Raw genomic sequence first — 23,874 nt, 5'->3', positions numbered from 1 at the left:
AGTCTAGTTTCTGTGGGTTTTGGGGTTTTGGTACTGATGAAATTTCAAAACAACAAGGCATATTCAAAGCAGTCATGACTTTGAAAGATTTTTAATTGACAGATTTGGTTGTTACATTACATTGTCATTCAGATTGTTCAAACTTTTTCTGCTTGAGCAGTTACAAAAAAAAAAAAAAAAAAAAAAAAAAAGGCACAGTTCCTGGTTAAATTTACAATTGACACGAAAGTAGTAAATTGTCAGTATAATTTAAAGACCTAAAATAAATGAATTTAGATTTAAACAACATACATTTCCAAAATAAAACAATGATATGCTTGTATAGTACGATTATGCCCTTCATAACCTAATAAATAAAAGTCAACAGGGAAATACATCCCAGAACAGCATTATCATTCAACATGTTTCATAAACTCAAGCCTGTTTTGTCAGGCACGTACGCCCTGCAGAGGTTTGGGTTCAGTAGTTTAAACGTGTGAGCAAGCAAAAAAACAATATTTGAAGGTGAAGGTGAAGAGTGAATTAAAACACATGAGGGCCGCAGGCAGTGGCATCTGAATTTCAGACAGAGTCAGTATTTAATGTCCCACTAAGAGACAAGCACGTGAATGACTTCAAGCAAAAACGACATGCATTTAAAAAGAGAAAGAGAAGGAAATGGCTCCTTTTTGATGATCCTTGCTCAAATTACAAAGCATCAGGATTGCTGTTCGGTTTTAAATATGCTCCCGGAGAATTTGTGCCACTTTGGAATTAGCAAGACAGATTAAGACAAATGCAAACAAATGCAAAAAACAAGGCAGTGAGTTCCAGCCGTGCATCAGAGTCCACCGCTTTCATTCATGTGATAAAGAAAGGCACTATAAGGATGAGGAAGGAAAGACAAGACAAAGAGAACTAGAGAAAGGACAAAAACCCCTTGCGGTTAGTACTTTGCCCTTGATGTTCCCATATAAATTAAAAATCCGATTTCAAATTATTACATTTCAAACACGCAAGGACATATGGCAACTCGCACTCAATATGGGCCATTGAGTTCAGTTCACATTCAATACGCCACCTGGAGTGTGATCGCAGGACAAGACAAAGTCGCTTGCCTCGTGGGCCGCAGTGTGTCTCACTAATGCCCCTATGTGGAGGAGGCCTGTTCCTCGAAGTTTGTCCAACTTCATTCAGTCACCTACAAATGGGCTAGTTTATCTGACGGCATTAACAGAAGTACTTCTCTGGTACTTCATATTCTCACGACACACCCTCAGAGAGAGGAATAACCTCACACCCGCTCAGGATTCACATCTTTGCTGACCCTGCGTCTGGGGAAAAGCCGTCGTTTCAACATGATCAGCTGAGGGATAGAAAGAAAAGGAAGAGGAAGGAGCGTCAACCAAACCTGTTATGAATGCTGTGGGTCAACTCTTGACTAACACATGATACACAAAAACAAGATCGGCACATGATACAGTTTAGATTCAGTCACCATGCAATTCAAAATGAATAATTAATAAATAATTAATAATCTTTAAATTTTTTCAGAATTGTTTGACAAAGAAACATGCAGTGTATAGATTACCCACCCTTATGGGAAAAAATCTAAATGCCAAATAAAAATAAAATAAAATTCATTTAAAAAGTTTTTCAACTTATCAAATTGATATGAATCCATATTTAAAATGATTAATGTGAATATCTAAAAACATAAAAAATAAAGTGAAAAGTATCAATCAACTAAACGGATATATAAAATGATTTAACTAATCTTTAAAATTGTAGTTAGATGCAACAATAAAATAACACATTAATCAGTTTTATATTGAAGAAAAAAATGTTTGTATTTATAATTACATTTACTATTTTTAAATATGAATTAAACAGTTCTGTATGTCTATTTATTGGTCCATTTGATTAGTGATTATAAATGCATAAATGAATATAACTGTTTTCATAATAATTAATAATTGTTTTCATAAATAATTAATAATTAAACATACATAATTAATTGTTTTCATTGTATTTTTAATTGTCACTCCAAGCCCTCCCAACTAATACATTAAAATAAAATAATGATGAAAATATTAAGTGCTATATATATAAGCGGAAATTACATCAAGAGAAACAGGAAGTTAACACGGGTGGCTGTAAATCTGTTCTGAAGATTGTAATTAGGCCTGTTAATGTGCCAGTCTGTCAGAGATGATGATGCAGCTAGTCATGACATGCCTCTACATGCATGTACCGCAGCAGGAAAAGCATCCACTGATAATGCATCATCTCCGTTTTTGCACTTCTGGTGAGTGTTCACATTACTGTTCTGTCACTAAGGACAGATGAAGACACACTGGTCTTTTAAAAAGGTCACCGTGTCCATTAACCTCTCCAAAAGACAGAAACACGACCCTGCAATTAATAGTGTGACTATTTGCTGCACGCTGCCTGGTTGATCAATCATCAGGATGATATTTTTGCCTTTACCATTTCCTTAAAAGAACACAGGGTTGCTGGGTAAAATTTGATATATTGGTTGCTAATGTTATTGAGACTAACCAGACTCAGCTAACTGGACTGTGTGTGTGTGTGTGTGTGTGTGTGTGTATGTGTTTGTGTGTGAAGAAGTGAAATAAAGCATGACAGATAGTGGACAATGAACATGTAAGCTGAACCGTACTGACCTGCTCAGCAAAGAAGGACATGACAGTAAAGACGACTAATGTCACCAGCACACAGTGGGTCCAGAACTTCAGCTTGTCTCTGTATATTCGCCTGTGAAACAAGGGTTCAAGACTGGTTAGCGTGGTTCATTTAGCCACTGCTAAATGGTAGATGCCATAACTACACAATTTGGATCCAACAAGCATCATTATTCATTTAAAACCATTCAAAAGTTGCCATATATTCTGACAAAGTAAATATTTTAGCGCCATAAGCCAATTAATGTTATCATAGCAACATTGTACTGCTGCTCCAGAACGAACAGAAATGTTAACGAAAAGAAATCCCAGATTAAAAAACTTTTAATTTAATTCGTTAAATTATGAATTTGTTCTCGTAATTTAATGAGTTTATTCAACATTTTATCTCAACTTTTTTCTCGAAATTTAACGAATTTGTTCTCAAAATCTAACGACTTTTTTCTCGTAATTTAACGAGTTTATTCTCAACATTTTATCTAGACTTTTTTCTCAAAATTTAACGAGTTTTTTCTCGTAATTTAAAGAGTTTATTTTCAACATTTTATCTCGACTTTTTTCTTGAAATTTAACGACATTTTTCTCATAATTTAACAAATTTGTTCTCATAATCTAACAACTTTTTTCTCGTAATTTAATGAATTTGTTCTCGTAATTTAACGACTTTTCTTGTAATTTAGTGACTTTATTCTCAACATTTTATTTTGACTTTTCGCGGAATTTAACGAATTTGTTCTCGTAATTTAATGACTTTATTCTCAACATTTTATCTTGACTTTTTCTGGAATTTTAATTATTTTTTTTCTCATAATTTAACGAATTTGTTCTCATAATCTAACAAGTTTTTTCTCGTAATTTAACGAGTTTATTCTCAACATTTTATTTAGACTTTTTTCTTGAAATTTAACAACTTTAATCTCAAAATGGTTTTATTTTTTTATTATTGCTTGGCCCTAATCCTCTTCCGTAGAAACCCCAAAAAGGGAAGAAAAATACATTTTTAAGGGCTTTAAAGGGCAAGGGTCAATGTTGAATAAATATCTATCATATAATTAACATTTTTTATTTTTATTTTTAACTAATAATAAAAGATTATTAAAAATATGCCATTGACCCATAAATCCACAACTGGCCCGTACAGTGATGTTGAGCTCATATTCACTGTTGTCAGCACAGGGGGCGGGATCAGCAATGCCGTCTTAACTCTTGCCAGATTCAAAACGGTATGTTTATCAAGACTGTGACTGACAATTCACAGTGACTCAAGTTCTGATGTCACCCAGCAGGCTGTCGGAGGTGAGAGAGTGACAAGGTGACAAGGTTACATCATCATCATCTGTGAGGAACACAATCTGTTACCCCTTTGTCACCAGTGTGTTCGCGTCTGACAGCCAATCTGCAGAGGCCGAGCTTTTAAAAAGAGCCAATGATGCTGGGCGAGCCTGGCAGGACCAAAAATAACACCCTGCCTCATGGCCCAGGCAGGTCACACGGCTCTGATGGGGCTTTATGGGGCATCTGGATGTAACAGAGCCACTCTGGCTGAGTGAGCACGAATGGCGAATGTACTAGTCATAATTTCCAGCCTGTAACCCTCCACAGGAGCAACAGACCCACAAACCTTTCTTCGACCACCTCCCCATTCCCAGAATTCCAAACTGCGATGACAGCTATCACCCAACTTCACACAGCGATGACAGGAGAAAATGTTTACCAGTATTCACAGGAGTAAAGCAACAGAAACAGGCTATAAATCACACACAACTAAATGTAAACAGACTTGTGAAACACGTTACAACAAAACTCCAACAATAAACCTTTACATTCAGGGGCAAATGAAAAGTGGTGTAGACATTTTAATCTCATCAGTTTTAAAATGCCGTAGATATACTAATATTTTGAAAACTTCACTTGAAAAGGGTTCAACTTGAAAAGTTCACTCAAAAGGGTTGATGAATCAATTAGTGATTCACTGAATCAATTTACTTACCAAACCTGTATTTGTGAAGCACAAAAGGAGATATTTTGAACAATGTGCCAACTGTTTTTTTTCATGAACTTATAAGTGAGAACTTATAAATCATATGGACTACTTTTAAAGGATTAGTCCACTTTTAAATAAAATTTTCCTGATAATTTACTCACACTCATCCAAGATGTTCATGTCTTTCTTTCTTCAGTCGAAAAGAAATTAAGGTTTTTGATGGAAACATTCCAGGATCATTCTCCTGGACTTCAATGGCCTCCAGATGGTTGAAGGTCAAAATTATAGTTTCAGTGCAGCTTCAAACGGCTTTAAACGATACTAGACAAGGAATAAGGGTCTTATTTAGCAAAACAATTGGGCATTTTGGAAAAAAATACAACTGTATATGCTTTATAAACACAAATGATCGCCTTGCACGTGTTTCCGCTTATTTTGTTAAAAAAACAAAACTGGTGCCGCGTTCGTTCCGTAAGTAGAATAGGGAAGGTGTAGGACATATAGTGTAAGCACTTTAGAGAATACGGAAAGCGGAAGCACATGCAAGGAGTAATTTGTGATCATATACAGTTGCATTTTTTTTTTTAAATGGCCGATCGTTTAGCTAGATAAGACCCTCATTCCTCGTCTGGTATCGTTTAAAGCTCTTTGAAGCTGCACTGAAACTGTCATTTTGACCTTCAACCATTTGGAGTCCATTGAAGTCCACTATAAGGAGAATAATCCTGGAATGTTTTCATCAAAAACCTTAATTTCTTTTCGACTGAAGAAAGAAAGACATGAACACCTTGTATGACATGGGTGTGAGTAAATTATCAGGAAATTTTTATTTGAAAGTGAACTAATCCTTTAAGGTGCTTTTGCACAATCCTTTTGGCTTCAAAGTTGAATGTGTACATTCTGAATATCTTATGTGTGCAATTCAATTATTTTAATTTAATAATTAAATTTTGAGGCTTCAAAGCAGCAGTACACATTCATTGTATGGTTAGATTCTTCAAAACGGTTAGGGTTAGTAACCCTGTTATTTTAATATTATATATTAACTATTATAATATTAATTCATATTTTTAATTTTCATTCAAGTTTTATTAATTTTGTTATGTTTTTTTGTCATTTAAGTAATTTTAATAGCTGAACTTATTGAACTTATTTTATTTAAATTAGTTGCACAGGTAACAATTTGAGATTTATTTTATTTCAGTTTTATTTAAATTGATAATTTAATAATTCTATTTTTTGTTAATGATAACTCTACTTCAAAATATCTTTCCTTTGTTCCACTGTAAGTCATGCGATTTAATAACAACATGAGGATGATTTAATGACTTTTGTGCACTATTTTATTTCTTCACACTACCATTAAGTATAATAAACCTCTTTATTTAGTTACCTTTATTCCAACACTTTTGTTTTTCTTGTCAATTACACCCAATACAGTTTCATGTCAAACTCTTAAAGCTCTCTCTGTTGAGGGTTTCACTAAACTACTCCTATCAGACTCCTATCAGGCCTGTCCTGATCTGTACATACTTTAGATTCAATAATAAAACCTGTGGAATGTACACAAACTTGTTTGTCTTTGTTAAATGGCAATTTACTTTTCCGTCTTTACGCAAACATCTATGTGAACTGTGCAGCTTCAACAATGCCTGTGTGTCTGTTTGTGACTGAATTCTTACCACTCCTGCAGCTCTGTCATGTGAAGGAAACGGTTTCTGTATTCTCTGGGCAGCTCAAACTGAGAGGGCAGTGGGAACATGGACTCATAGAAGTCCCTCAGAACAGCTTTGACCGTACTGGCGTCCTTATGGCTGTGATCAATGTTATCATTCAGGCAGATAAACTTCCTGTGGTAAAAAAAAAAAAAAAGTGGGTTAAAGTGAACGAGGCTTCCCATTGTGCACAACAAAATAGGAAGGAAGCCCCTGCACGTACCTAGGGTTCTTCCTGATGTCATCAAGCTGCCCCACTACATGAGACACATTGGTGCGTATCATCTTAAAGGCAATCTCCTCCTCGCCCATAATTTCGAACCTGAAAAGAACAGCAGCCTGCATAACTAACGCAGTGTCATAAGAGATGCTGAAATGTTTGTGGGAAGGTAATGAAAGGCCTACTTGTATTTATTCTGGTCCCTGAAGGCTTTGTGGATCCTCTCTGTGATTGGTTTGCAGTGGATTACTAAACCTTTTGTGACGGGTGGCTGCAGGAACATCAAAACACAGACTTTATTAACAGTACTAACAAATACAAAGATAGAAGAGCTTATAACACAAGACTTTTCTACAATTCTACAGTGTAGAGCTAAACTCTATTCATGAAACAATGTGTTGATCACTTAAAGAGATAGTTCCCCCAAAAATGAAAATGCTACAACAACATAAGGTTGAGTAAATAATGACAGAACTTTCATTTTTGGGTGAAATATCCATCTATTATCCAATATGAAATGTATTGTGAGATTTTATCTCCTTATGTTAGAGTTGTTTTCTTGTGTTGAAAGACTGAACAGTGGCTCTCACCATGCTGGGGTCATAATAGGCCTCCTGGGTGGGGCTGACAATATGGAGCTGCGTGAGGTTGGACGGAAGAGTCTTAGAGCAGTTTATGAGCATCTGTTCCAGACTGGTCAAATCCTGTTTACAGTCAAATAAACAAACATACATTTGTAAGACAGATACTCACGTGGTGACAACAAACGAGGTAATACATGTCTTGTGTTGCATGTCACAAAATCAAAAACTGACCTAATTGAATAAAGTATTTAAAATGTAATTTCAATCAATTAACTTTTAAATTACAATTTTATTTCATTTTAAATTTAATAAAATGACATTTTATTTACTATTTTATTAAACAAATTTGAATAAATGACATTTTAAAATCAAATAAATTAAACTAGATCTTATTTTTTTTTTCAATTAATGTTTTTTTAAATGATCATTTTAAATTTATTTAAATTACATTTTTTTAAATTAATTAATTTATTTTTTTAAATATATTTAACTTTAAGGGTTAGTTCACCCCCAAATTAAATTTCTTTCATCAAGTACTCACCCTCATGTCGTTCCAAACCTGTAAGACCTTCGTTCATCTTCAGAACACAAATTAAAATAGTCAACGTGACTACATTAGTTAAACCTCAATGTTATGAAGCGACAAGAATACTTTGTGCGCAAAAAAAAAAAAAAAAAAATCAACTTTATTCAACAATTTCTTCTCATCCCTGCCAATTTTCTGCACTGTTGACATAATAAACACAGTACAGCACTTCCGGGTTCTACGTCAAAACGCCCGCTCAGTATTGGCCGACATTGTTTACATGAGCAGCACGACACATTCGCGTGATGCTGATGCAGGAGTCAATAATGAGTCGGCGTTCTGACGTAGAACAAGGAAGCGCTGCACTGTGTTTCCTACGTCAACAGGACCACTGTAGTAATGAGGACTTATTTTAACAAAGTCTTTACTACCTTTCTGGGCCTTGAAAGGTGAAATGGCATTGCTGCCTTTGTGTGGTTCAGAAACCTCTCGGATTTGTGTTCTGAAGATGAACGAAGGTCTTACAAGTGTGGAACGACATGAGGGTGAGTAATTAATGACAGAATTTTCATTTTGGGGTGAACTAACCCTTTAAACTACATTTTATTTAAAGCTGCTGTCCGTGTTTTTTTGGCCCTCTAGCGGTTAATAAACAGAACTGCACGCGTCTTTCGGAAGAACATTCTAGCCGGAGCTACTTTTCTCCGTGTATGACTATGGCGAATCATGCAGTTACTGTTATACTCTGCGGAGAGTCCTACCAGTCCGGTCTGAAATAATCCGAATATAAACACTTATTATAAGTGTACCCTAATGATTCAGGATAAGATAAAAACACGGTTTGGAAAATGGATTCATGTATATTCTCATTATATAATTTTTGTAAATGTTTAGCACAAAAAAAGTTGTGGACTGCAGCTTTAAAATGTAAAATAAATAATTTCAAAAAGAATGAATTTTAAATTTATTTTCTCTTCAATTATTTTTAATTAAAATTTTAAATTGTATTTCAAATTTAAATGATATTTTAAAATTAATATGAACAAATTAAACTACAATAAAATTAAATTTCTCTCCCCACTGAAAAGGTAGTGCGTACCTGAAGGCTTAAAGGGAGTTCATGGATACGTGTGGCCAACGTGCGGATCTCACGGTCGGACAGCACACCGGAGTGGTCTGTGTCGATTTCATCAAACACTTCAGATATATTGAGCTGCTGTAATGCGCTCATCAAGAAATAGAAATAAGAGAAGGCAAACTGCATGTCCTCAGAGTGACGCACACGGTGGGATGAGGTCTTATCAAACTCTTGAGGGAAGCTGAGGAAGCAAGACATCAAGATAAAAGTCATGCCTTTGTAAATTCAGTGGCCAAAATTTTGGTCCATTACTTCTCTATAATAATTAAAGGTGCCCTAGAATGTTCTTTCACAAGATGTAATAGAAGTCTAAGGTGTCCCCTGAATGTGTCTGAAGTTTCAGCTCAAAATACCCCATAGATTTTTTTTTTATTCATTTTTTTAACTGCCTATTTTGGGGCATCATTAACTATGCACTGATTCAGGCTGCGGCCCCTTTAAATCTCACGCTCCCTGCCCTCCTCGAGCTCTCGACTATAAAACAGTGCATAAACAAATTTCACACAGCTAATATAACCCTCAAATGGATCTTTACAAGATGTTCATCATGCATACTGCATGCATGCTTCAGATCATGTGAGTATAGTATTTATTTGGATGTTTACATTTGATTCTGAATGAGTTTGATAGTGCTCAGTAGCTAAAGCTAACATTACACACTGTTTTATAAAGAATGAAGATGTGTTTATGAATTATACAGACTACAAGTGTTTAAAAAATGAAAATAGCGACGACTCTCGTCTCCGAGAATACAGTAAGAAACGATGGTAACTTTAACCACATTTAACAGTACATTAGCAACATGCTAATGAAACATTTAGAAAAACAATTTAGAAATATCACTAAAAATATAATGTAATCATGGATTATGTGAGTTATTATTGCTCCATCTGCCGCTATTGTGCTTGCTTGCTTACCTAGTCTGATGATTCAGCTGTGCACAGATCCAGACGTTAATACTGGCTGCCCTTGTCTAATGCCTTGAACATGGGCTGGCATATGCAAATATTGGGGGCGTACATATTAATGATACAAACTGTTACGTAACAGACGGTGTTATGTTGAGATCTTTTAAACAAATGAGATTCACATAAGCAATGGAGTTTGAAACTCAGTGTATGTCATTTCCATGTACTGAACTCTTGTTATTCAACTATGCCAAGGTAAATTCAATTTTTGATTCTAGGGCACCTTTAAGTCAATTTAACATGAACATTATTTGTTTAGGTGTGTGTGTGTGTTGTGACTCTTACACGTCCTGTAGTTCCTGCATGATGAGTCTGTCGATCATGTGAGGCATATGAGCAGGCACTTTGCGGGAAGTGAAGCCGAATTGAGCGTTCAAGAGTCGGTTGACATAGCGGAGTGAATCAGCAAAAGTGTCCTGCAACCTGCGTCCAGTGGCGGTCCTGTCAGCTGCATATTGCAGTTCTCTTTGTAGACGCTCCTCTTCCTGTGAAGCACAAAAAAGGCAAAAAAGATCATTGAATGAATGGGAGAACCTGCAATACTAAATAGCGCAGCAAGAATATAAGCAGCAGTTATAAGGCAGTCAATCGGCTGTTGTGTCTCACCTCCAGCAGATCCTGAAAGAACTTCCTCTTCTCCCATGGAAGGAAACCCCGGTCCAAGCTGGAGGTGTAGTACTGGAGTTTACGACCCACTGGCCCCCTGCGGGCGTGGGCTTCGTTTTCAGAATCTCTCTCCTTAGACATGTTCCCCATCAGGTTGCTGAGAAGCTTAGACCCGTGAGGTTTATTCATGCCTAACAATCTTGGTTGAGCTTTAGGTGTAACACCATCAATCTGGACTGGGATAAGAGATGGACGGACACCTGGTTCCAATTTAGAATCTTCATTTGCTCTTTTCACCCTTGCTGCTCCCTCGGCCTGATGTTGACTGTTTAAAAGAGGTTTCTGCTCTTCGTTCCAGAGTTTTGCTTGTTTGTTCTCATTTAGTGAAAGCTGAGCTTTGTCTTTGTACGGCCCCAACAGCACTGCTTTGGTCAAATTATAGCCTTTAATAGTGATGTCACCCAATATTAGCTTCTCGTTCAGCTTCTGTAACTCCAGTTTCACTTCCTCCGGCAGAAGAGATTCATTTAACGCAGGTACCTGCACAGTCTCTAGATCGCCATGGGATTTTTCTCTAACTCTAGGACCTTGTTTTTCTTTGGGAACATTTTCAAACAGGACTTCTGGTTCTGGGGTCACTACGGTCGGTTTGGGTTCCTCGTGTTTCTCGCGCACTGGATCTGATATGTTTGATTTGGGGAGCTCTCGAGTATCGACAGCGACAGAGAAAGTCATGACAAAGTCGTGGTTGTCGGTGCCCTGAAAGGTGAGGTTGTAGTTGATCTGGGTGGCGTTGTGTCCAGGCAACAGCAGCAGATGGATGGTCTTCCATTTGTTTGCGACAGAAGTGTGACGAACTGCTGGGCTATCAGCGACCTGTGCCTCGGACACGCGGTTAGCCAGACCTGAGAAGCTAAAATACGGTCTGAGCTCTCCCTGAGGCAGGGTGTAAAGTGTCTGGTTCCTCCGGAGGACAATACGGTGCAGTTGGTTGAAATTATCTAATGGATTCACAAACAAACACAAACTAAGTTAATTCCAATTAAATACTACTAGACCTAAAAAAGGTAAAAGCAGTTCTCAATTAGGAGGCTGGGGTCCTCAGCCAAACTCAAATAATATATTAATTATTAATTAATTAATTATTCTGCATGCCCATATTGTACATCCCTTAATCTGACCTAATACCTAAACTTAACAACTACCTTAATAACTATTAATAAGCAGTAATTAGGAGTTTAGTGAGGCAAAAGTCATAGTTAATACTGAGAACTGGACCCTAACTAAACTGTGACCATATACACACTGCAGAGTTTAACTTCAACCTTAATTTAATGCACCTGATCCAGCTAATCAAGTCCTTCAGGCTTATTTGATAACTACAGGTATGCGTGGCGGAGCAGGGTTGGATATAAACTCTGCAGGACTGTGGCCCTTCAGGAGCTGAGTTTGATACCCCTGTATATATATAGACAGAGGGGAGACCCTTAAAATAAAAAAGGTTGAGAACCTCTGGTCAAGACTCACCTTGTCCACAGTCGCCCACATCGAACCCACAAGCCAAAACGTTGCATGCCTGGTCACAGAATTTATCAGCCAACCAAGAGTTAGCACAGCCCTGGTTACAGAATGACATGCCTCCCAGTCCTCCGAGACCACCTGCGAACTGCCAAGGCTGTCCGCCTCCGATCACAGAACCACCTGCTCCACCAAAACGACTGCTGCCTGCAGTGCCTGCCAGAAAAAAAAAAAAAGAAAAATCAAGAAACGATTAAACAGACATGAGGCTGCGATCAAAAACATAACTGTGATTCATGAAATTAAAAATGAGTGTGAGTGAGTGTAATTTTTGGGTGAAATAACACTGTCAAAGTACCCTGACAGTCTCCTCCATCCCAATCACAGGCAGAGTTGTTGCAGGCCTTGTCGCAGTAGCCATCTTTGATCCAGGAGCCCGGGCAGCCCTCAGCACAGTTTGGAACAGGCCAGGTGAGATACACCTGTAAACACAAAGGTGATTGAGGTGAAGCACAAATGAGCGGTTATGAAAAGATTATTCATTTTAGAATAATCTACACTGAGAGTCTTTCTGACCTTTTGACCTTTGGAGTGGCTGTAGAAGTCATCAGGCCACACGTCTTTGCCGAACATGACATCATCATTGAGGTAGATGAACTTTTGTGAAAGGCCTGGGATCCGGTGGATATGGGTCTCTATGGCAGGAGAACTGAACGTAGGAAGGTGAGACTGGTTGTGAAAAATGTCCTGAGAGACAAACACAAAGACTGTCAATTATGTCTTACAAAAATACACTCAATATTTGTATTAAAATTGCATAGGGGTGTAACAGTACATGTATCGAACATCATGGATCGGTTCATGCAGTTAGACAATGAATACAGTCGCAGGAGATTGCAAAATGCAGTCACAGTCGCAGTACTGCAACGGTGTTTGGCGAGATTTTGAATTGCGCATTCGATGGACACTTTACTATCCCATGAGGCCACGGGAGAGGATTTATGAATGGAGGTGAAGCTACACAACTGATGCTGGCAGGTCACATGATAATGACAAAATGGTGGATGTAGTATGTCCAGATTAAATTCATACTTTATAGAACATACTTCTTTAATGGTCGCAAAGTAAGTTCAAATTCAAATGTAGTACCTCAGACAGTATGTAATGTTGGACGCAGCTTGAGAATAATCTCTCACATAGCATTACATTTACCTCAGGCAAGTCATTTAGTGAAATGAACTCTAGAGGGGAGCATTTCACTAAATATGTGCACTATAGTAGCTTATATATTCATTATATTTACCTGTTAGTAATGCCTTAATTATTTAATTTTTCATGGAAACAAGTTATGACAGTAACTGTAAATGATCATATTTCAAAAATGAATGAGTAATAATTTTATAATTATATTTAGAAGTTAATGCAAAACCTGCCTTGTGTGCAATTTACATGTTTTTTTTTTATTTGAGTATTGATTATTGTTGTGGAAATTTAAATTTTTCATATGCTTTTTACCTGTATTCTTATGGAATATGATGCTTATGGAACATGGTATGATGTTGGCTTAAGTGGTAATGTTTAACATAGTGTTAACATAGATGTTAGAAATAGAAAGAGCAAGATATGGTATGGGGACATGCAAGATGTATGTTAAAAACATGTCTGTGCTAACAACGTGTGGAAAGTTACAGCCGCTAAGAGATGTTCCTAATATGGTAAAAGGACAGAGGCTTCGCCCTTCGAGGTTAGAGATATAAAATTGAGGGGAAGCTTTCGTTCTTTGTCTTACACTCTGCAGCTACTTGTGCTTCTGTATGACCTGTCTGACCTTTCTTGCAAGAAATAAAAGCTTTAAAGACAATTGGACATGTTTGTCTCTTATGCAGTAGAGTCAGGTTGATTTTTTTTTGCCACAACATTATTATATCTAAAAATAAATAGCAACTGAATTTAATTGGGGTTTCTTATTAATTGTAACCTTTAATATTACAGTAAAGTGCAAGAAAGCGTATATCGTTTCTGTATATAGTTCACAGCATTAGCTGAGACAGATTTTTTTATCCTTAAGAAAATGTTAATTACAATTAAATTTATTTAAAGAGATGCAATTTGTTCAATAAACCACTGTTTAATAAAAGAACATGCAATTTTGTTTAGTTTTCTCCCCCCTGCTGTACCGAACCCGTACCAAATCGTGACTTCAAATGTTCTGAACGGTCGTGCTGTTACACCCCTAAGAATGCATTACAGTACATGCTACAAGGCTGTACTTGAGCTCACCTGGTGAGTAACCACTGAAACACGTGGGTTATCCAGGTTAAGCCAAGATGGTATTTGTCCGTTGGTTACGATAAAGATGTGGCGCACCCAGGGCGCATGTTTCTCGATGGAACGTAGCGAATAACGCAGCTCCTCATTGTCTTCAAAGCGACTGGCAGAAACATCCTCATCCTGCTTAGACTGAAAGAGAGGAAGACTGTTTATTATAAAGTCGTTTATTAGTATTTTTTAGCAAATCGCTCTGGGGTGATGTGTATACCTGTGAGATGGCGGTCAGGTCCCAGAACAGGTACGCAGGGCTGACTGTGAGCTCTTTCCCGTCCAGTGTCAAGTTCTTCTTGGCCTGCTGGGTGAGGTCAGTGAAATCCTGAGCTGTGTTCAGGTGGAGCAGAGCGATGCTGGCCTCTGAGTACAGCTGCAACTGAGATATATATACACATACAAACATCACTCAGAAACATATAGTACTTCTTACAATATCAGACACAATATATAATTGGGTAAATCATTTAGCCAATCATTTAACTAGAGGGGAAAAAAAAAACATTAAGCCATACATGCGTACACTGTCGTTCAAAACTTTGGGGTCAGTAAATTTTTTAAAATAAATTAATACTTTTTTTTAGCAAGGGTGCATTAAAACCGTTTTCAACATGGATAATAATAATAAATGTTTCTTGAGCACCAAATCAGAATGATTTCTGAAGGATCCTGGAGTAATGACGCTGAAGATTCAGCTTTACAATTACATGATTAAATTACATTTTAAAATATATTAAAATAGAGAACAATTATTTTAAATCTAACTGTTTTTACTGTATTCATCACTGATTAAATAAATGCTTCTTTCAAAAAAAAATAAAAAATAAAAAATTTCCAAACCCAAAATTCTGAACAGTAATGTAGATGAAACTACAGCATCAGAACTCCCATAGGGTTTCCTGCATGACCTTATGAGTGAGGGGAAATCATTTTCATACCCGGCACTGGAGGTGTGAGCGTGTGCGTTTATGTAAAATTATGTACTAGTGCCCTGAAAGCAAATCATATTATTATATATTATTATATTATATTATATTATATATTATATATATATATATATATATATATATATATATATATATATATATATATATATATATATATATATATATATATATATATATATATATATATATATATATATATATATATATATATATATATATACACACAACATTTATTCTTTTGGATGATGTAATTTCCCCATCATTTCTAACTTCCTCTATCATAAGGTTCTAGAGATATACCACAGCCATGTGACAGTCAGAGTGCAGCCAAGCTCCTGTGATGAGTTTGCCCATGTGATCAGGTTTCCCCTAAAACAAGTTTTATCACTTGTCACAAAGCTGTTTACAAGCACAGGGTCCTCATTGTTTCCGTTCCCGTACCTCTGGTTAATGCCAAGTGAAGACTGGAGAGAGTCAAAGTAGTATATCAATAGCATATACACAGAAAACATGTTTCCAGGAATGCCAGTGTCATGGTAAGCTTCTGGAAAAAGCCTTTTCACTAAGACAGTGAATCTGGCTGCCTTCATCACATTAAGAAAAACAACCCGCGGGACACAAATAACTAAACGGCAAAATAGGAGAACTTTTCTGTTTATTGTGCATGTTGTCTGTACAATTCAGACTAAATCAGAATCAAAAGACTAATTTGACTTTATTAAGCTTAATTAGTTAATAAATACTCCAATCTATCCTGAACCCAAACCCTAAAAGAAAAAAACATCTGCGTATTTATAACTGAAACATTATTTATGAACTGATTTTCCAATTGAGGATGTTCCCAAAGGGACAATTCACCAGATTTAGCTTACTTCTGGTGACAAATTTGTCCCCAACCTATAAGTAAGTAGACCTCCCACACACACACACTAACATGAGGGCTGTATTTCTAGTATAACAGTGTGTGCATTGGACGGAGGTCAAGGGAGAGCTTTCATCAACATTGCAGACAGGCTAACACGCACTATAAATACTTGCCATCTCTCAACACTCAACTTCTCTCTCTCTCTCTTTCTGTTCCTCAGCTTCACCCTTTGCTATATTACCTTATGTGACCCACATTTGGATTATATACACATACAATACTAGAGAAAAAACCCTAGAGGACTCTTCTCGCCTCCTTCTGGAATACAAAGGAGAAAGAAACTAAGTGAATGAGAAAAATCATGGCAAAAATTTGGTTTTAAATGCAGAATCTTCAGCATTAAGATCTGATGAGCAATACTGATGAGTGTCCAAAAACAGAGCAAACAAAAGTAAGCAAGAATGAATTAAAGAAAGAATGGACAAGAATGAAATCGAGCAAAAAGAAGTACAGCATTATGCACGCAAGAATAAATGAAAGCAAGCAAGGATGAACGCAGGAACAAATAACATCAAAGAAGAACAAACAAAAACAAGAACAAACAAAAGTGAACGAAATCAAGCAAATGCAAAAATAAGGTAAGAATGAAGACAAGCGAAAACAAACAAAAGAAACAAAAACAAGAACAACCTCATGCAATCAATATTGAATGAAAGCAAAAACGAAAACAAAAACAAACAATAGCACAAACAAACAACATCAAAGAACAACAAAAAATAGCAAAGACAAACAAAAGCATTCATGAAGGTAAGAGCGAATGAAATCAAACGAACAAACAAGCAAGCACAAAGCAAAAGAAAAAAGAAAGTAACAAGCAAACAAATAAAGCACTGTGATATATACAGAGCTCTGTGGGGAGACAGAGGAGAGGTAGAGATAGAAGGTCACCTAAACCCTGATGCCTTTTCCAAGCGCAGGCTGGCGCCGGGCCATTTCAAACAGTTGTTGTACTGTTAACCCCCCTGTCACTCCACTCAAGTGTCACTGTAATACCCTGAGCTTTTATCACATGACCGCAGACAGCAGGACGGAGCCCATGCATTGCCCTAACAATTGGGATAAACACTGAGATCCACAACACACAAAACACTTATTTTATAGATCAATAGATGCCAGCAGTTATGCAGTTTGACAGCCAGTAATAGTTCAAAATGACAAATACGGTAACATCATTGGGGTTGCTGATGGATAAAGGCCTTATAAAAGTCCTCTGGGATTACACAGACAGTCATGACTTCCTAATGAATTTTACAATCTTGTGCGCCACCTTGTGGTCATTTTGAACATTGCATTGTACTGATTATCTTGAGAAGTTTTACCTGTTTGATTTTACTAGTGACCACAGCTGGTAGTTTGACCCTGAGCTGCTCGGTTTCTTTTAGTGACCCTGGGAAGCCGCTCAAGTAGGCCATAGTGTGCATGCGGACCAGCCCCGGAGCCTCTTTATCAGTCGTCTGCCACAGAAACACATGTTTAGACTCCAGGAGTTTCACAAGGATTTATTTTAAAACAAAAAAACTTTCCAATTCACAAAGAGATGATGTAATGGACTGTGCATGTCAGATAAGAGCCACCGACAAAATGTGCAGTGATGTGGGTACCCAGGAGCAGTATTTAGAACATTCATAAAATATTCATTAAAAAAAAACAGGACGTTGTAAGATAGTTCCTCTTGTTGGTTAAACTGTAGACATCATACAGCAGAAATCACGATAAACACAGTTCCCTTTTCTGTAAATGACTTTGCCTATTATCCACCAACGCAGCATGAGATTTTGGTTTTATACTGTTTCAGGCAGATTTTGTTGTGGGATATTCCTTCCTGCTGCTCGGAAGGTGATGTACAAACACAACAAAATACCAAAATTTGCTAGCATTTGATTTGTAGGGGTACACTGAACAAATCTCTGATATTTTAGTGTGTGTGTATGTGTGTGTGTATGTATTATATATATATATATATATATATATATATTTTTTTTTTATATATATACATATATATTATATATATATATTATATTTCCAGTCTTCATTTTTATTTCAGTTTACGTGTTGGTAATTGTATGTGCTTTTATCATTTTTATTAGTTTTTGCTTTTAAAAAAATTAAAAAGTTTAAAAAGTTTTAGTCATTTTAGCACTTATCATTTTATTTCAGTTTGTTGCCAGTGTAACATTCCTAATTCTTATTTTTTTGTAAGTTCAAGTTTTAAGTTTAGGGACCTTTGCAAAAATCGCATGCGTACATGCGTATCTCATACTTATAACTTACTTTTGTTTAAGAGTGAATGTTTATCATGCACTGACTGTACATCTCCCTGGTGCTCCTTGTTTGGGTTACATCATATAAACACATCCTGGTAAAAGCTGGAATTGAAAATGTCCAAATGTCTAAGCTGAGGTGGCGTTCTGTTACACTTTTTCAAATAGCAGGAAATTCCAACATTCCAAGAAAGCAGTATTATGTGATAAGTGTTACTACAGCAGTTAGTTTTCTCACCAGGTAACCTCTGCTGATGGAGTGTGTCAGGATGTCCTTCAAAGCATCTGTATGAGCCTTTTCAGCTGCAACAGGAAACAAATTAAGACTAATTTTAGACTAATATTTATAGCCCTTTCATAAGTATTTGGACAGTAAAGTCAAAATTGCTGTTAGCAGTTGTGTCAAGTCTAAAGCTCCCCAAAACAAGTAACCATTGAAAATGGCTGCATTAAAGGCCTGGAAAAGCATTTCAAAGTGTGAAAGCAAGAGTCTGGTGATGTCTATGGGTCACAGACTCACTCCTGTGATTGCTTGCAAGGGATTTATTAGCTTTAACACTTTCACATTTACTTTAAGTTAAACCGCCAGAGGGATGAAACTCTAAAAGTGCTGTACTTCTTAGTTGGTAAAACATTTTGTGTTCAAACAGTCACTAATAAAATGTGACATTCTGTACTTCTGCCTCATATTAATCTTTTAATCATATTTATAGATGTCTTGACATCACAGCTAACAGAGCAATTTTGTCTTTACTGTCCCAATACTTATGGAGAGCACTATGTGTGTGTATATATATGTGTAGAGAGAGAGAGAGAGAGAGAGAGAGAGAGAGAGAGAGAGAGAGAGAGAGAGAGAGAGAGAGAGAGAGAGAGAGAGAGAGAGAGAGAGAGAGAGAGAGAGAGAAATTCAAAGTATAAGGAGTATTGCTGAATCTCTTCATACTTTATAAATGTCAGAGTGCTGTGAGAAGTAGGTTATAATTGTACCTTCACTGTGGGAGTGGAAGAGAAGAACAGACACGCTTGTGGAGGGGTGGAGGGGTTTGGCCACCTGTAAAAGTTGTTTTGAAGAGGAGAACGCTGCAGAAAATGTTGGCAGATCCTTCAATGTCATGTTGGCAGGAAGGGCTGGATCCAGCACCAGCACAGGGCCCATGATGCAGTGGGACAGCAGACATTCTGGCCTATCAGTGCATACAGACTGAATTAAAGTTTTGATCTAGATCTAATGACGGATACAGCCATCCACACAATCATTCTGTAAAGTAGTATGAGCTTTTGACACAGGAAAGCGCTGGTGGCATTGAAAAAACAATGTGGCTATGACAAAGGCCCCTCTTGCTGTGAAACAGGAAATATATAAACCACACAATATTCAGTCTGCTTAACGCCCTGCAGACACATGAATAGGATGAGAATAAAACCATTTTGACCAATTTCTACTTAGTTAAAACACTCACCTTCCCTTAGGAGCTTCAGTTATTTCAGATGCATTTTTTCCCAAACGCTCCCTAAAAAAAAGAAAAGGATTTAAAACACTTTTGAACATGTTTAAGCCACTCTTATAATTAGCACTATTGTCAGCACAACCAATGGCTCCTATCTAGGATATGAAATTGTGTACATAATAAAATACTGTCTAATATATAAATCCAAGAGGTTTTTTTTTTATTTATCCCCCATAGAAAGCAATGTAATAACCACATTCAAGGTCCAGAAAAATAGTAAAGACATTGTTAAAATAGTCAACGTGACTACAGTGGTTCAACCTTAATTTAATGAAGTGACGAGAATACTTTTTGTGTGCAAAAACAAAACAAAAATCACTAAAATTATTCAACAATATCTTCTCTCCCGTCATTCTCCTACGCTGTTTACATTCAGCACTTCCAGTTTCTATGTCAGAACGCCAGCGCAGTATTGGCCGACACTGTTCACGTGAGCAGTACGACACATGCTTGTGATGCTGACACAAGAGCTGAGCCAACGTTCTGACGTAGAACCAGGAAGCGCTAAATGTAAACAGCATAGGATTCTATGGGGGGAAAAAAAAAAAAAATCTTAATTTGTGTTCTGAAGATGAACGAAGGTCTTACAGGTGTGGAGCGACATGAGGGTGAGTAATAAATGACAGAAATTTAATTTTTGGGTGAACTAACCCTTTAAGCCAGTTATTTATATCTTTTGCTGTAGTGTAGGAAATACCAGTTTACATTACTTTTGCCATTAATTGTAATAATCCAGTGAGATTTTTGTATGCACAAGGAGTGTGACAACAGCCGGTCCTCCACACAGTGATCTGATCTCACCATCATTGAGTCTGTCTGGGATTACATGAAGAAACAGAAAAAACTGAGACAGACTAAATCCAGAGGAACTGTGGCCGTGTCTCTAAAACGCTTGAAGAAACCTTCCTGCAAAGCTAACTGAAAAACTATGTGCAAGTGGACTCGATGATGGTTTGGAAAAAATGTAAAATGATATTCAGATCAGATCTCCTTGTGGAGCACCAGCTGCTGTCAGACTCCTTGTGCATACAAAAATCTCTCAAAAATATGTGTGTGTGTGTGTATTTATATATTATATATAGGCTAATGAAAGCAGTGAAATGGAATATTTACAATGTTTTATTGCATTGTTTTATGTTCTGAATAAAATAAATGAATACTACTAGACGTAAACAAACAAAATAAAATGAGTATTAATATTAGAATTAATATAAATAGTAATAATAATAATCATGTTCTAAAGTAAAAGAAATATTATAAATTATTTTTTCTTTATGATTCAATATTCCATTCATCAAACGGTTAAAGGTGCCCTAGAATTAAAAATTTAATTTACCTTGGCATAGTTGAATAACAAGAGTTCAGTACATGGAAATGACATACACTGAGTTTCAAACTCCATTGTTTCCTCCTTCTTATATAAATCTCATTTGTTTAAAAGACCTCCGGAAAACAGACGAATCTCAACATAACACCGACTGTTACGTAACAGTCGGGATCATTAATACGTACGCCCCCAATATTTGCATATGCCAGCCCATGTTCAAGCATTAGACAAGGGCAGCCAGTGTTAACGTCTGGATGCGCACAGCTGAATCAACAGACAAGGTAAGCAAGGAAGAACAATAGCGAAAAATGGCAGATGGAGCGATAATAACTGACATGATCCATGATTACATGATATTTTTAGTGATATTTGTGAATTGTCTTTCTAAATGTGGTTAAATGTGGTTAAAGTTACCATCGTTTCTTACTGTGTTCACGGAGACAAGAGTCGTCGCTATTTTAATTTTTAAACACTTGCAGTCTGTATAATTCATAAACACAACTTCATTCTTTATAAATCTCTCCAACAGTGTGTAATGTTAGCTTTAACCACGGAGCACAGCCTCAAACTCATTCAGAATCAAATGTAAACATCCAAATAAATACTATACTTACATCTTGTAAATATCCATTTGAGGGTTATATTAGCTGTGTGAACTTTGTTTATGCACTGTATTATAGAGTCGCGAGCTTGATGGGCAGGGAGCATGAGATTTAAAGGGCCAGCAGCCCCTGAATCGGTGCATAGTTAATGATGCCCCAAAATAAGCAGTTAAAAAAAAATATTTAAACAAATCTATGGGGTATTTTGAGCTGAAACTCCACAGACACATTCAGGGGACACCTTAGACTTATATTACATCTTGTAAAAAAACGTTCAATGACACCTTTAAATAAACAGTCAAATTCAAATCATGCAGAATGTTTCCATCCACATGGAAAAAAACAAACACTACACTATGAGTGTGTGTGTGTGTGTGTGTTTTTTGGGTGGGGTACCTCAGGGCCTTCTGTTCTTCCTCCAACTGCTGTCTCACAGCACGAAGATCCTTCAGCAGGCCTGTGTCTGTGCCGTTTACCCAGGTGTAAACCACATCGATGGGCATCGGTAGGCAAAGCCTGAAATAAAAGAAACATATGAAGCAGGGAAGGTACATGAATCCAGGGGCATATGTATGAAAATGTATAAAAAAATAATAAAAACATTCATTTTCAGACTATAAGTGTCCCTTAAAGAGTGTTCAGATAACAGGGCTTTAATACTGTGTGTGACTGGAGCAGTGATGCTGGTTTCATTGATCTGTTCCTCACCTGGTCTGAAAGGACATTCCTGCAACATTATCTCTGTAGGAATCAAACAAAACATGGTACTGATCTCGACTCCACTCAACTACAACCTGCAAACAAAAACGAAACAAAAGCAGCCAGTTAATACATAACACCAAACCTTTAAAAATAGTGCGTAAGTTTAATTTCCAACCACTATGTAACAGGTCAGAGTCACATTGCTCAATCAGCTTTGATCAGTAATCAGTGATTGACACAGAATGCACAGATAAGAGGATACATGCATGGCCTAAATGCGAATCTAATGAAGCTAGTATACTTCTGTCGGATGAATTTCACCCTAGTTAGTGTACATACCTCTCCAAACTGAAAGGCAGACACTATCATGAGGACTAGTCCACCGAAACACAGGTAGAGTCCATAGCGATGAGACAGGCAGGTGTATGTCTGCCGCTGCAGCAGTTTCAGCACCGAATTAATTATCAACATGACTCTCCCCGGCCATCAACATCTCTTCCTCCATAAACACTTAATGTGGGCACATGTTTTCGGCAGTGAAATAAAAATAGCTTCATTACACTAAATCATACTGTCACATGATCGCACGCTCAACACTCAAACGCTGTAGTTCCTCATTGGTAGTGATCAGGTGATGATACGCCGTTTCATTCATGTATATCGACGCATATGACAGACTCGCTTCTGCCCTCTAGTGAATAGGAGGACGAGCACTTTAGGTAGTTCACGCCATGTAAGATAAACACATTCATATTTAGTCACACAAAAAAAACCCCGATTTTATACATTTAAATAACAATGGTTTAATTCAAACCATCACATTATCAGCATAACAATCTGTTGTGTATGGAAGCCAGTATTTCTGCCACAGTTGAGTAAAAAATATAATTGTATCCACAAGTTTCCTACGCCGCATGAGGCCTTGCGTCAAACGTGGGAGCGTCTTCCGGTTCGAAGTAAACAAGCTGGACGTGACACCGTGACACTCGTTCATTCAACAGTTGACAGTCATTCAAGATTTAACGATCCAAACTTGCGAACGTTTGTTTTTTACTTAAAGATTTAAGAGTCCAGCATCAATATTTTAACAGTGTTTTCCATTTAAAAAATGTTACAGTAATAGTAATGTATTAATTTATGTCAGGAGTGCTCATCAATCATGCTAAATCTAACTGATATTTATATAGCCATAAAAAGAAAACACAGACCTATTCAGTTGCGCCTGCTTCCATTTATTTACGATCACAAGAACGCAAAAAACAACTCCACTACGGCTTTTAAATCCAAAGGCTTACACATTTAGAAATATATTGATAACATACCCTATGTTTACGTCA

At 36.9% G+C, this 23,874-nt stretch overlaps 1 protein-coding gene across 1 annotated transcript; it reads right to left on the bottom strand.

Moving 5' to 3' along the window:
- Nucleotides 1-71: 71 nt before the first annotated feature.
- gnptab (N-acetylglucosamine-1-phosphate transferase subunits alpha and beta) lies at nt 72-23,482 on the bottom strand. The gene is made up of 21 exons (XM_067391948.1): nt 22,877-23,482; nt 22,544-22,629; nt 22,232-22,351; nt 19,859-19,909; nt 19,386-19,582; nt 18,637-18,701; nt 17,457-17,591; nt 14,483-14,644; nt 14,224-14,403; nt 12,520-12,690; nt 12,302-12,425; nt 11,953-12,159; nt 10,426-11,426; nt 10,105-10,304; nt 8,813-9,032; nt 7,194-7,307; nt 6,789-6,874; nt 6,607-6,705; nt 6,351-6,518; nt 2,667-2,757; nt 72-1,345 (listed from the first exon to the last, which is right to left on the bottom strand). The coding sequence occupies exons 1-21, from the start codon at nt 23,006-23,008 to the stop codon at nt 1,274-1,276; spliced, it is 3,681 nt and encodes a 1,226-aa protein (XP_067248049.1). The 5' UTR covers nt 23,009-23,482; the 3' UTR covers nt 72-1,273.
- Between the last annotated feature and the right edge of the window lie 392 nt (nt 23,483-23,874).

The sequence above is a fragment of the Chanodichthys erythropterus genome, chromosome 8 (assembly GCF_024489055.1).
Source record: "Chanodichthys erythropterus isolate Z2021 chromosome 8, ASM2448905v1, whole genome shotgun sequence".
NCBI lineage: Eukaryota > Metazoa > Chordata > Actinopteri > Cypriniformes > Xenocyprididae > Chanodichthys > Chanodichthys erythropterus.
The sequence above is the reverse complement of the archived record's forward strand: the minus strand, read 5'-3'. Positions and strand labels throughout refer to the sequence as shown.

What these genes read in the sequence shown, in the direction of transcription:
- gnptab (XM_067391948.1), bottom strand. Translation starts at nt 23,008, where the DNA reads ATGTTGATAATTAATTCGGTGCTGAAACTGCTGCAGCGGCAGACATAC. An exon ending in CTTCCACTCCCACAGTGAAG is followed by an intron (nt 18,702 to 19,385) that starts GTACAATTATAA and finishes TTCCTGTTGCAG; the next exon opens with CTGAAAAGGCTCATACAGAT. An exon ending in ATGACAGAGCTGCAGGAGTG is followed by an intron (nt 2,758 to 6,350) that starts GTAAGAATTCAG and finishes CTTGTTTCACAG; the next exon opens with GCGAATATACAGAGACAAGC.